Source organism: Hippocampus bargibanti, linkage group LG04 (assembly GCF_051943395.1).
Source record: "Hippocampus bargibanti isolate YZ-2025 linkage group LG04, ASM5194339v1, whole genome shotgun sequence".
Lineage (NCBI taxonomy): Eukaryota > Metazoa > Chordata > Actinopteri > Syngnathiformes > Syngnathidae > Hippocampus > Hippocampus bargibanti.
In genome coordinates, this window is record NC_142737.1 from 11844460 (window position 1) to 11857848 (window position 13389).

General features: G+C 41.0%; 1 protein-coding gene across 3 annotated transcripts; it reads right to left on the reverse strand.

The window, feature by feature from the left end:
- Positions 1-1004: 1004 nt before the first annotated feature.
- Positions 1005-11282, reverse strand: fsta (follistatin a). 3 transcript variants are annotated; one of them, XM_088994041.1, is made up of 6 exons: positions 10858-11282; positions 10096-10293; positions 9776-9994; positions 8295-8519; positions 4831-5061; positions 1005-2226 (listed from the first exon to the last, which is right to left on the reverse strand). In XM_088994041.1, the coding sequence occupies exons 1-6, from the start codon at positions 10946-10948 to the stop codon at positions 2141-2143; spliced, it is 1050 nt and encodes a 349-aa protein (XP_088850167.1). In that variant the 5' UTR covers positions 10949-11282; the 3' UTR covers positions 1005-2140. The 3 variants fall into 3 exon arrangements, with proteins under 3 accessions (XP_088850167.1, XP_088850169.1, XP_088850168.1); XM_088994043.1 differs by having other exon boundaries at positions 1005-4699; positions 10858-11281; XM_088994042.1 differs by having other exon boundaries at positions 10102-10293; positions 10858-11278.
- Positions 11283-13389: the final 2107 nt, after the last annotated feature.

Below are 13389 nucleotides of genomic sequence, written 5' to 3' on the forward strand. Positions count from 1 at the left end.
CTATCTGTTCCAGTAACATATACTGCCAATATACTCACTGCAATGTCTCTTAGTAATTGGTGGGATGACAGACAGCCGTCTGCGGGCACATGGTGGAAGACACCTTGAACTGGTTGCCAGCCAATCAATCACATATACAGTAGAAGAACACTCACCCTCCCACTCACACCTACGGGCACTTTAGAGTGCCCCATACCCTGCCATGCATGTTTTGGGAATATGGGAGGAAACCGGAGTACCCAGAGAAAACCCACGCATGGTCAGTGAGAATATGTAAAATCCACACAGTGAGGCTGGAGCTGGAATTGCACGGTCCCTCTGCACTGTGTGGTTTTGTGTGGTTGGAATTAGCTTATTGCTCCACTAGAAACACGTTGCTTTGGAAGTGCCAAAGAAATAATTTTCCATGTTGAAATCAGCCAGTCGGGTGAAATTTTGGCAGAACTATCCTTAATGTGCAACTTTCCCATAAAATTCACCTTGAAAATGATCTTTTAATAATGTCCAACATTTGGTTTCGCTTATCACCCATTTGACAAATCGGAAGGCTATTTAAGTCTGATTAACTAATCAGGGGACAAAAATGCTGGGGTCAAGGTAACCCTTTTCCAATGTCAACTATGGTCAATCCGAAATATGATTGGTTTAAAAAAACACAGTCTATGTATCATGGGTTAATATTCCTGATTCTCGAGGTTTTGGTTAGAATACCAAGGCATCAATCCAAATCAAGATCATAATCATTCATAAAATAGAAGGTAGCATGCAAACGACTAAATATTGGCACAAGCTACCACAAAATGCTATTTCTTTTTTTTTTTTTTAAAGTTTGATTGTGGTGCTGGCATGTGCTTTTCCAAGTGACATATCGCGAAACAACAAATCCAATGCTGGACTTTTAAACAATACTGTACCAAAATAATATTCCAATCTAATTTTGCAAAAGTATTCCAATCTAATTTTGCAAATTCAAATCTTCCCAAGACAAGAGTCAGGAATACGTATAAGGAAAAAAACTTTTATTGTTTTACTCTTGATATCTGTACAAATATCCTCAAACTTTTTTTTGTATGTACAAAGGACATTTACATAAAAAATACAAAACTATATATTCATAACAGAATTTTGTATTTCTCTTGCTGATGCTTTAAAATAAACATTGAAGGGGGAAAAAAAACAAACAAAACAAATAGAGGGGCAAAATGTGATATTGTGTTGTATACTGCAATAAAACATGCATTTATCCTACCGGAGCTCTGCGAGAGCAACATTGGCATAGGAGAAAGACAACAGCACATAAATGTTAATGGCACATTGTTTCCAAAGTCGTCAAGTATCATCCCAAATTCTTTTTTGTCTTGTTGTTCTAATGCGACAATATAAATGCTGTTATAGAATGTTGACAAATCTAAAGGGCTAAATGTGAACTGAAAAGCATGAAAAGAAAAATCATTTTTTTTTTATTATTTTTCTCTTCTGTTTTAATTACTGCTGTGTTGTTTAAAAACATTAAAAGTCTCCCTTTGGTCAATTATTATGGAGTGTAAACAAACCAGAAACACATCTGTACATTAAAAAAAATGTTGATATATTCCCAATAAATAAACACACAGCCTAAACATGCATTTACGTTGGTGTAATAAACATCTGTGATAGAGATTTGACAGGAACAAGTAGATTTTTCTTTTTCTTTCTTTCTTTTCCTTTTTTTACAGCTGAACAAAAGCGGAATGCAATTTACAGCATTTGCCGAGAACTCATACTTACATGGTAATGTGACAAATAAATAACACTGTTTCTCTTTGGACACATATTTCTTCATGGTAATAGAAAAGAAAAAGGAACGGAAAGTAAAAAGCACAACAGTAACCCCAAAAAAAGGAGAAATGAGTGGTAGATTGTAAGCCTGACATTGTTAATGTATAAATAAGAAAACATGAAAACAAAGTATAAATAAACATCTAGCAGACTGGACTATATGTATACTGTACTTCCTTTTTGTTTAAAAATAAATAAGCATACACATCATGTACAGTATGGACATGGTTTCTTGGGACTGGCATGAATGTGTGAGTAGTGGCGGAACGAGAGGGTCAGGTTGGGGGCGGTGGGGGGGGGGTGTCATGTTGTAGTTGGAAGGCTATCCATCCAGTATAGAAGATAAACCCACATAGGCCTTGTAGTCGTTCTTGTCCTCCTCCTCCTCCTCTTGCTCTTCTCTGATGGCTATACGAAGGAATATAGCCATTGTATGAATACGGACCACAAAAAAAAATTACGAGTGAGTCAGTGGGTCTACAAAATGGGTGGTGGTGGGAGAGGTGGTGCATCGGGGTGGATCGACGAATAGGAGATGACAGTGATGGGGTTCAAAGGGTTCGGGGTCCAGTGGATTGGGGTGAATTTGGGAGTGGGGGCATGGTGCTTTTCTGTATGTAGCTTGTTGTTGTTGGTGGTGGCGGTGGTGGTGGTGAGCGCAGGAGGCCTCAGAAAGCAGCTCAAAACATCATCAACACAACTCTGAGGTATTTCCTTTTCTTTTTTTTTACATTTTAGACACACAATGTAAAAAGAAATCAAAGCTAAGCAAGGTGACAGTATATATATATATATATATATAGTATGTAGATACATACATACATACATATAGTATGTAGATACATACATATATATAGTATGTAGATACATACATACATATATAAACAATGAAAGAAACAAAAAAATAGGATATCCCTCGTCAATCCAAACATTCAAACATGGCATATCACATTCAGTGGAAAACAGCAACGACAATAAAGTTTTTTTTTTTTGAACGATGAAGGGAGTCCGTGGGTGATCCGACATTACATTTCACATTGAGAAATATTCATCCCATGAGGTGATCGTAAAGTTGGTCCCTATGGTGTCATAGCGCGAGAAGCTAACAATGAGACATTCTTTTGAGTGGAGCAACATGGAATGTAAATGTGATACTTCCTTCAGGGCTCTTGCTCAATTTCAACACCGCTTAACCTCCAGCACCACTACCCCCCCCCCCGCCCCCCGGTACTCCTCCCTCCCCCTCAACGCCGTCTGCTCTCCAGATAGATAGGTAGTTACACGCGATTATCAAGGTTCAAATTTGCCGTTCGTCTTGACCCGTCACGACACCAATGTTACAATCACCATCACGTGAATACGGTTTAAAAGGGTTGGCGGCACATTCACAATGAGACATTGGAAATGATTGATTCACAGCCAAAAACAAAAAAAACATCCATACAAAAACGGAATTGAAAAACACACAAACGGCCATTGGCGGATGAGCATAATGTAAAACCATTCATCGCTTCATTGGCTGTTGTTATGAAAATACAGTATGCGCAATATGAATGGTTAATGTTTGTCCGGCTAAATTCATTCCACATTCCAAAAACGTGCATTTTAGTTTTAGTGAAATTGCTGTGAATTGTTCAGATTGTTCATTTGAATTGGAGTGACAATGCCTGTGTGTCTGGATGTGCCCTGCGATTGGCCGCGCATTAGTTTCATTGAAGATTTGAAATTGTCCAGGGATGTTTGGGATAAAGGAGAGGGATGGGGGCCAGGCGAATATCAAAATAGTGGAAATTTGCGAATTATTGAGGCCGATTGAAATGTATCAAATTTCTCTTGCCCTTTTTTTTTCATCCCAAAAATTAGGCCAAAAATTGCAGGCAAACCTCCAACATGGTTTTTCTACAAAAACGGTCTTCCAAAAAAAAAGTGACATTTTTTTTTAAACTCACTCATTGCCATTCACGAATTTATTCCGGAATTGAAACTATGACGTACAGTGCCATTCCCGAATTTGTTCTGGTTTTGTTTTTTCATGCTTGGGTGCAGATAAAGCGCTGGCCATGGCCTCTTTTTTCCTTTCCACAAGGGGGCAGCATTTCCTTTTTTCCATTTTTAGCGCTTTGTTCCAGCTTCAGCTGTTGTTAAAACATTCTATAATATAATATGTATGTATTGTGTTGCATTTTGGACAGCCGCCCTCATTTCATGCTTATATAACTCCAGACCCATAAAATGTAGGAATTAACTATTTTTTTTTCTGATGAAAGAAGATAGTCTCAGATTTTTTACGCTGTATTGAATGTTGTTGTAGTCCTAAAACTCAATATTCTGTGGGTCCTGGAATTCGAGCGACAATGACAAAAACCCTGGCACTGGAGTGGACACATTTTTGCACATCGTCTGGCAGTGAATGAGGTAATTACAAAATATTGGGGGAAAATGTGCAATTATATAAATAGGTCCACTGTATAACTCGCCTGTCGCCAAGCATTAATCGAAAAAAAATGGATGAATGGTCTGCCCGGTACAATACAGACATAGAAATGGGGGTTCAGAACATTCAGAGGCCAGCTAAATTACCTGTATTTATGCAATAGACAAGTCTAAATGCCCTACCGCGAATCAATCCATTAGTTGCTCGTCTGAATGAGATTTAAGGCAAATATATACTATGGCACTCATCATGTGGATATTTACATATGACCACTTTAAACTCCCACCTCACTCATACTGAATTAGTCTCTCCGTTATAATGATTTGTAGGCGTACACGGGGAGGATGCGGGGTATAAAAAAATCAAATCAAATGAAAAGACAACATCATGCAAGTCCGTTCCATTCCAAGTCCGTTCTCCTTGCGAAAGCTGTGCTTGGTGGTGTGTCTGGGGCGGGAATTCAGGGAAAGGAAAAGGGAAGGGGCAAGAGGGTCGTTTAAGCAATGTGGAATACTGTCTTTTTGCCTTGGACAGGGTGAGGGAGATGGGGTGGGTTCTTTCTTTTTCTATTTACTTACAGTTGCAAGATCCAGAGTGCTTGACCTCTAGCAGCACCCCGTCGGCGCAGGCGGCTTGTTTCATTGCGCATTCGCTGGGGTAGGTGGTGTTGTCGCTAGCGCAAACCGCCTCGTCCGTCCGGCTCTCGGGACACGTGCCTTCGCACTGCGAGCAACGTCCTCGGCTCATGCGGGCGTCCCACAGACATTTTTTGCCGCCGGCGCACTGGATGTCCTCGCATGACTTGGCCTCTGGTGAGGGGGGGTACAGTGAACAGTGATTTAGGAAAACGGGGGCATATCTTGTTTGGGAGCCGTTTTGTACATGGATTTGATCGGTTTTAACACTGGATGGGGTTGAATGCAAACCCATTTGTGACCACAGGTGGAAGAAGTAGTCACACTATAGAGTTAAGGCAAAATACAGATACTTTTTTAAAAACGTTGGTAGAATTCATGATGAAAAAAAAGTTTAGAAACTATGAAATATAGAGAACTCTTTTTGTGGTATTTCTTTATTTTATTTTTTTGCTCATTGACTCTATTTTGAACTCAGAACAGTTGAAATCATCACTCCCCATTAAAGTGAATGGAAATAAAAGTAATTTGTTCCAGAGTTGTAATCATTTTGAAATCAGCATGACAGTTACTTTTTATTTTGATGTGACTTTTTTATATTTAAATACAATTGTTTTAAGGCACAATGCATTTTGGATGTATTATTTGCTGGGCGCAGATGGCTATGGCCTTCTTGTGTGAAGTTTTGCATGATCTCCCCATACATGCGTGGGTCTTTATTATTATCATTTGCTAGCTATTTGCTTGAGAGTTTTAAAAGGCACTTAGAAATTAAATGTACAGTAAAGTCTCGTTATATCGATATTCAAGGGAGTCCGAAAAAATATCGATATAACCGGGACTATCGATATATCCGACCCTGTTTACATGTAATTTTCTCCGTGCGTGCATAGAAATAGCATCGATATAACCAGGACTATCGATATATCCGATATCGATATAACGAGACTTTACTGTATTATTATTATTATTATTATTATTATTATTATTATTAAACTGGCTGGCTAGCTAGCTATCTAGCTAGCTACATCTATTCACTATTTAATTGGCTGTCTATCTAGCTACATCTATTCAATATCTAGCTGGCTGGCTATCCAGCTAGGTATCTGTTAGCTAACGATTGGCTAGCTAGCTACCTTTCTATCTATTTGAGTTACTTCTGGGTTGAGTGAACGCTGTCGCGTGTAGCTGCCACCGCTCTCCCACAGAAAAAAAATGATCCTATGACTGTAAAGTGACCTTGAGAGTTTTGAAAGGCACTTAGAAATGAAATGTATTATTATTATTATTTTCTTGGAGCACTCTGGTTTGCTCCAACATTCCCCCCAAAAAATCCAATAAAGGTTAAGTAAACACTAAATTGACCATTAGGTGTGTCTGTGTATGCCTCTGTGTGCCTTGCGATTGGCTGCTTACCAGTTCAGGGTGTACCCTACTTGATATTATTCTTTCATTTTTTTATTTTACTCTTTATTGTTCTAATACTGTAGTTGAGTGTAGTAATCTTCATGCGGAGCAGTAGTTTATTATAATGTTAATTATACTTCAGAGGAATAAAACTGACGTGTTTATGATAAATGCCTGACGTTGCTTTGTGGTAAACGAGGCATTTTTATTCGATGGTATTTAATTACCGTATTTTCTGGAATATAAGGTGCACCTTCAACGAATGACATATTTATAAAAACCTTTTCCAGACATAAGCTGCACCACATTATAAGTGGCACCTTCAATGAATGACATATTTGAAAACTTTTTCCATACATAAGGCATTATGAGGCACGTGGTCCAATTTTCAAAAAAATATTTTCTATTAGGTGCGCCTTATAGTGCAGAAAATATGGTACTTTTGTGAACCAATTCCTCAAGCATTCTTATGATTTACTTATGCACAAAAATAGTGTTCAAACACATTTAAAAGTGTGTTTATATTTTAATGTTTGATATTTGTGCGTGTTGTAGAACTATAACAAATGGCCTCTCGATATTGTGTTTTTTAACTCATTCACTGCCATTCCCAAATTTATTTGGGTATTGAAAAGTATGATGTGAAGCGGCATTCGGGAGGGAAAAAAAATTGCCTAGAGACAGTGTCTGAAATTCATGACAAAAGTTACCGGACACCAGGGCAGACCACTCTGAAAAGTTGCCTGCCCGGCCATAAAGTTGCCTGCCCCATTTTTCACAACTTGAAACACAATAAGATGACTAATCGCAAAACAAAAAGATTGTTGCAAAGTATTAAGGATTTTTTTATTATTAAGGATGCACTCCCTTGCTTAATTTATCGTAAATATCCCTTGCTGATGATTTTGCTCCAGTTGTCCAATGCAATGTTTGTGTTGTGTCGTCTGCTACAAGCCACGTAAACTACTGTTTCCACAATGCTTGTAATAATAACAATGATACATTAATTTCTAAGTGCCTTTCAGAACTGTCAAGGACACTTTACAGTCACGGGATAATGTACGTTTACGTTTTGTCGCGTCATAAATTTTGTTAGCTTCTTTTGAATCTTTCTTCTAGGGTTGAGGTTCTGTGCATCTACTTTGGAAAATGATATGTAAATGCACGACCTTATAACGCTCGGGAATGTCCGGAAGCACCAAGCAGGCTTCTGATTGGCTGCCGTGCCGAGTATGCAAATTACCAAACGAACCGAAATTCTGAAATTTCCAAACCGAACAAAGATTTCAAAATCGGAATAATGTATTCCAATTTCAAAATCTTCGTTCAAACGTTTGCTTTATTCAATAAAGCAAACGTTTGATTTGAAAAAAAAATTGTTGTTGTTTTTTTTTCTTGATGAAGTTGACATTTTGTATGTACAGAGACATTTTGTATGTTGTACGCCGGACGCAAAAGTTGCACGCCCCGGGCGTCCGTGCAGACGTTATTTCAGACACCGCTAGAGATCTGAAATTCACACACAAGATGGACAGGAGCTTGATATACCCCCCCCCCCCTATACAGAATGCCGCTTCATGTCATACTGTTCAATACCAAGAATAAAGTCGGGAATGGCAGTGAATGAGTTAAATTGGGCTTTGTGGTAAAACGAAAAAGTTGAAAACTCCCTGACAAATTGCACACTCAAATAAAGAAATAAAATACAGATATCGCAAAGGGAAAAAAAATACATCCTAAAGCACAGTGAGGAAATGTTTGTACTTGGTTGACTTCAACCCCCCGCCCTCCACCCTGCACTGCACTGCGCTTTGCTGTTCCTCCCAACTCCCCCATAAAGGGAAGTGCTGCCAACATCAGGAAATAATCAAGCGTCCATCATTTCTTGAGCAAACACTCGACATCCAACATGGAATGTTGGCAGCAATAAACACTCTCATTCGGGGAGGTGGGTCAACTTTAAGCCAGTGTGTGTTTTTGCGTCTGTGTATGTAACTTACTGACGCATTTGCCCTCGTAGGCCACCCCGATGGATCGTCCCAGCAGGCAGGTGGCCCGCCTCAGGTGGCAGGCGCTGGCGTACACGATGCCGTCGTTGCCGCACAGGTACTGCTCGGGGGACGTCACTTCGGGGCAGATCCGATTACACGTCACACAATAGGCGTTGTTGGTCTGGTCCACCACGCAAGTGGAGCTGCCCGGGCACAGAACGTCTCGGCAGGTTTCTGAGTTAGACCACAATTGGATAACAAGCTTATCGATGATGTCGGGTGGAATCCTTTGAGGTTCAAATGTGTTCCGTTTTTTGACTTTGGGCAATATGGGGATTTTCCACAACAATACAATACATATTGATTGATATAGCGCCTGAAACTGTAACAAAGCGCTTAACATGGACAACTATCATACACTGTACAGGAAAAATAAAGCAGTCACAAAGATAGTAGAAAGCAGTTTTTCACAGTTGCTTTGGGACATTTTGAGGATGTCATCAAGCAGTTTCTCATTTCTTTGGATATGTTTACTAAAAGTTGACATCAGTATTCAGAATCAAAAAGCCTTTAATAGTCCCACAATGGGGATATTTTCATTGTGCTCCATTTGGAGGACAATGATAATTCGACGACGTTACTAATCAATTTGACTCTTTTGAAGCTAACCACAATGAGTTGATATTGTGATAGCACTGTCACGTTCCTGGATAGATGTGAACTTTTCAGAGACAAAAAGGAGGATTTCGACCAAGAGATTTACTTTTGCTATTCCTACTGTTGATTATGATAAATGCACAGTAGGTTTTTTTCCAAATTTTGAGAATGTTGATATAATGCTTTCGGAGATGTGAGGATTTCACTCTACGGTGATTAGAGCTGGACATAGTGGGGTGCGGGGGGAGGGGGGGTTGTGACATACAGACAAATGTTGGAAGTGCAAGAGAAAAGCATCACAGGGAAATGGGGATAGTTGGAAAGATGCTCAGATAGACACAGGGGGACGAGAGAGAGAGAGAGAGAAGAGACAGAGGCAAAGAGAGATGAGACAGAGAGACGGGGGGAGAGAAAGAGAGAGAGCGAATGAAGAAGAGAAGAGAAGAGAGAGAAGAGAAGAGAAGAGAAGAGGCATAGAGAGAGAGATGAGACAGAGAGTGGGGGGGAGAGAAAGAGAGAGAGAGCAAGAGAGAGAGAGAGAGAGAGAGAGACATGGAGAGAGACAGTGAGAAAGCAAGAAAGCAGAGAGACAGAGAGAGATTTAGAGAGATGAGAAAGAGAGAGAGTAATAGTGAGAAAGCGAGAGAGAAAGAGAGAGACACCTAGAGAGAGAAAGACGCAGTGAGTGAGAGAGAGAGAGAGAGAGAGAGAGAGAGAGAGAGAGAGAGAGAGAGAGAGAGAGAGAGAGAGAGAGAGAGAGAGAGAGAGAGAGAGAGAGAGAGAGAGAGAGAGAGAGAGAGAGAGACGCACGCGCGCACACGAAAGTGACTGACTTTTGCATTTTCCCTGGTACTGCACGTCCAGGTCCGGGTGCGCTTTGCATTTGGCCTTGAGCAACGCGCACTCGTCCTTGTAGGTCTTCCCGTCCGAGCCGCACACGGGTCCCTTCCACGTGACGTTGGAGCAGTCGGGCGCGCAAACGCAGCGCGGCTTACTCCTTCTGTTCATCTTGCACCTCTTGCCTGGCCCGCAGTCCACGTTATCGCAAGACTCTATTACGCAGCAAGAGGTTGGGGGGCGGGGGCAAATTCGTTACAAAAGGAGCAAAAGACTCGTGCGTAATAATGCGCAAACCAAAGGAAAATGAGTGCACCTCCACCTTTGCAAGGTATGCAATTGGGGGCTCCGCCGTTGAAGATCATCCACCTGAACAGAGTGCTGTTGGGGACGTCCTCTTCGGTCCAGGATGTGCCCAATCTCCCACTCCTGCAGCACTCCTCCCTGCTCATCCCGGGCATGTAAAGCACCTGGCAGCGGCCATTCTTACCCTGCTGCAACCAGCAGTTACCAGCTGCAAACAAACACCCCCAACAATTTTTTTAAAAGTATATATAGAAAATCAAAAGTTACCATTTGGGCGAGTTGGCATCCTCCCTTTACGCTATTTCGGCACTCCCTCCCGTGCGTAAATGACAAGCGCGAACAATGCGAGCATCAAATAAGCACACGGGAGGAGAGGAGGGTGTGAGGGGAGAGGGTGCTCTTAATTCCCACAGCCGCGGAGCGTCTAGACGTGCGGCACTAAAACGCCACAATAAGCAGCAGCGGCGCGCTATGACGCACCGTAAGCGCACCAAAAATATTTTGTTCACATAACGGGACGCAGGTGTTGGGATGATTTCATTCAATTCAAAATATTTTCAGACTTTAAATCAACCCCTTTTTAAAATGTGACTTGGTCATAATATTCATCGCAGACAACCAAAAAAAAAACCTTGTCGACATGCAAACGGCAGCTGCTGAGGCACGATTTTACCTCTTAAAAAAACAAATAAAAGTTGCTTGTGTATTATACTTGAAACTGCGTGTGTATGGGAATAATAAAAAGAGTATTTAAAAGATGAGCACGGCTTACCTTGAACTTTTTGATGCTCCATGAGATGGCAGAACCATACAAAAAAGCAGAAGAAACCCGGCTGGAGATGATCTTTCGGCATCCCAAACATGATGGAGGAAGTGGAAAGTGAGGAGATAAAAAGAGGAGAAAAGGAAGAAAAAGGAGGAAGGAAGAAGAAGCAGACCAGCAACAACAAACGCGAAAGCGGCTGTATTGAACCTGCGGAGGCAACAAAAAAAAGTAATCTGCTTAAGGTAACACTGTTGAATAAGTGTCAGTCTGAGAATGCAGCCTCTCTTTTTAAATCTATAAGGGGTCTCGGGTTGACTGTCTCTGGTGGGCGGTCTCCTTTTTTTGCTCGTGGGGGTGGGGAGATGGTTTTTTTTCTTCTCCTCTTCTCCACTTTGCAAAAGTTCTTTTTCGCAGTGTGTAGTCAGGTGACGTGCAACTTTCTCCTGCGGCAAAAAAAAGAAAAGAAAATAGGGATGCATTGATGAGGACATATTTTTTGAAATATATATCATGTAATAACTATGATTAAGTGAAATGTTATATTGCAGATTGTTACACGCGAAGCTGTTGTGAAAGCGCTATATAAGTCAAGATATATTGTATCAGAATATTCAATTTTATGGCAGGGGGCAGTCGTTCTTTCAATTAACTCATTCACTGCCAGACGATGCGCAAAAATGTGTCCACTCCAGTGCCAGGGTTTTTGTCATTGTCACTTGAATTCTAGGACCCTCCGAATATTGAGTTTTGCCACTGCATAAACATTCAATACAGCGTTAGAAATCTTAGATTCTCTTCTTTCATTTAAAAAAAGAGTTAACTCCTGAATTATATGGGCCTGGAGTTATATGAGCTTGAAATGAGGGCAGCTGCCCAAAATACAATGCAATACATACATATTGGCTTTTATAGCAACAACAGCTGAAGCCGGAACAAAGCGCTAACATGGAAAAAAGGGAAATGCTCCCCCCTTGTGGAAGGGAAAAACATCGCCAGAGGTTTGACCAGTGGTTTATCGGCACCAATTCCAGAAAAAAAAATAAAATCCAAAGTAATTCGCGAATGGCGCACTACGTCATATTTTTAATTCCTGAATCAATTTGGGAATGGCAGTGAATGAGTTAAAGGTGCTTCCATGGTTGTAACTGATACCCCCCATCACCACCACCAGCACCAACTGCAGACAAATGTCTAAATCGTGCGATGGAAATTGAATAATGTTCCCCCCACCTCCATGCGCGAATAATATGTAACCCCCCCCCCCCTCTCCCCATCTTCTCAGGCGCGCCTGAGTCTAATATTAGCACAGACAGTTGTTTGGGTTTCTCTCCCGGGTCAAGCTTTTCAATATAATCAAACCTGTTTCCGAAGGGTGGGGGTGTAGGGTAGGGGGCTTCAGACAGAGCAAGCAAGGTGTTACGTTTCACTTGAATGGAGCTCACACACTTACGCACGCTCACTCACACACGTGCACACTAGAGGAGCAGTTTGGAGCTTTCACAAAGTCCTTGTGCGACCTCTTCAGATGGAGTTTGGTCACAGTCGAAGAGGCACTACTCCCCCCTCCCCCGTCCTCCGCCGAGGGGTGACAATCCGGCGGGGAGACAACCGCCATGTCACCGCGTGCTTCATATCTTCCCTCTCTGTGATGCTTTCTTCTCCAATATATCCCGGATATGCATTAGCGCCGCAAATGGGTTGTCAAAAATAGCACATTCATTTGTTTCATTACAAAAAAACTTTGTGAAAGACTTCACGAGGTTTTTCTTGCTTGACAAGATCAATAGATAGCAAACCATCTTCCCAATAGCCCTAAATGATTATTGGATGTGGATATAAATATTGAATATAAGTATATTACAGAAAGAACTACAGTACATGGAAACATATAAAATTGTAAAGGACCAGTAACAAACCTCAGTGGTGGACAATGTTGCCATACAGAACCATGGAACTGAAATATATTGAATCCCTGATACACTTTCATAGTTGTAGAGATTTTTTTTCAAAAGTGTGTCTCAAAGTGGCAGTCCTTTTATTACACTAGTTGCCAGAAAGTAGCTGTTTCAAAAAGGTTTGGTGATGTTGGATTGAAGCTATATGGTGAATAGTACATAACATAATGCCCTTATATTTAAAGGATGCCTTCCCGATGATGCATCATTAGAGAACAAATTACAATAAAATAAACCTCATGTTAGTCTGTGCGTGTGCGTGAGGGTGTCTTTGTGGGGGCGTGTGTGCGCGTGCGTGGGGAGGAGATGCTCATCAGCGCCCATGAGAGCAACATTTGGGCTCCAGATGAGAAAAGTTTGCAACAAGGGTTATTTGGAAGGAAACTACAAGATAATAAATGCTCGTTTTTGATAGCTACGACAGGCATTTATTTTACCACATGCTTATTAACAGCGAGTGTAGTTTGCAGCTGTATTGTATTCATTTGATGAGGTAAAATTATTAACAGCTCCCATGATGCTAACAATGTCGTTTAACAACCACATTAGCTAATTTGGAAATATGCATGACGACCCCACCCTC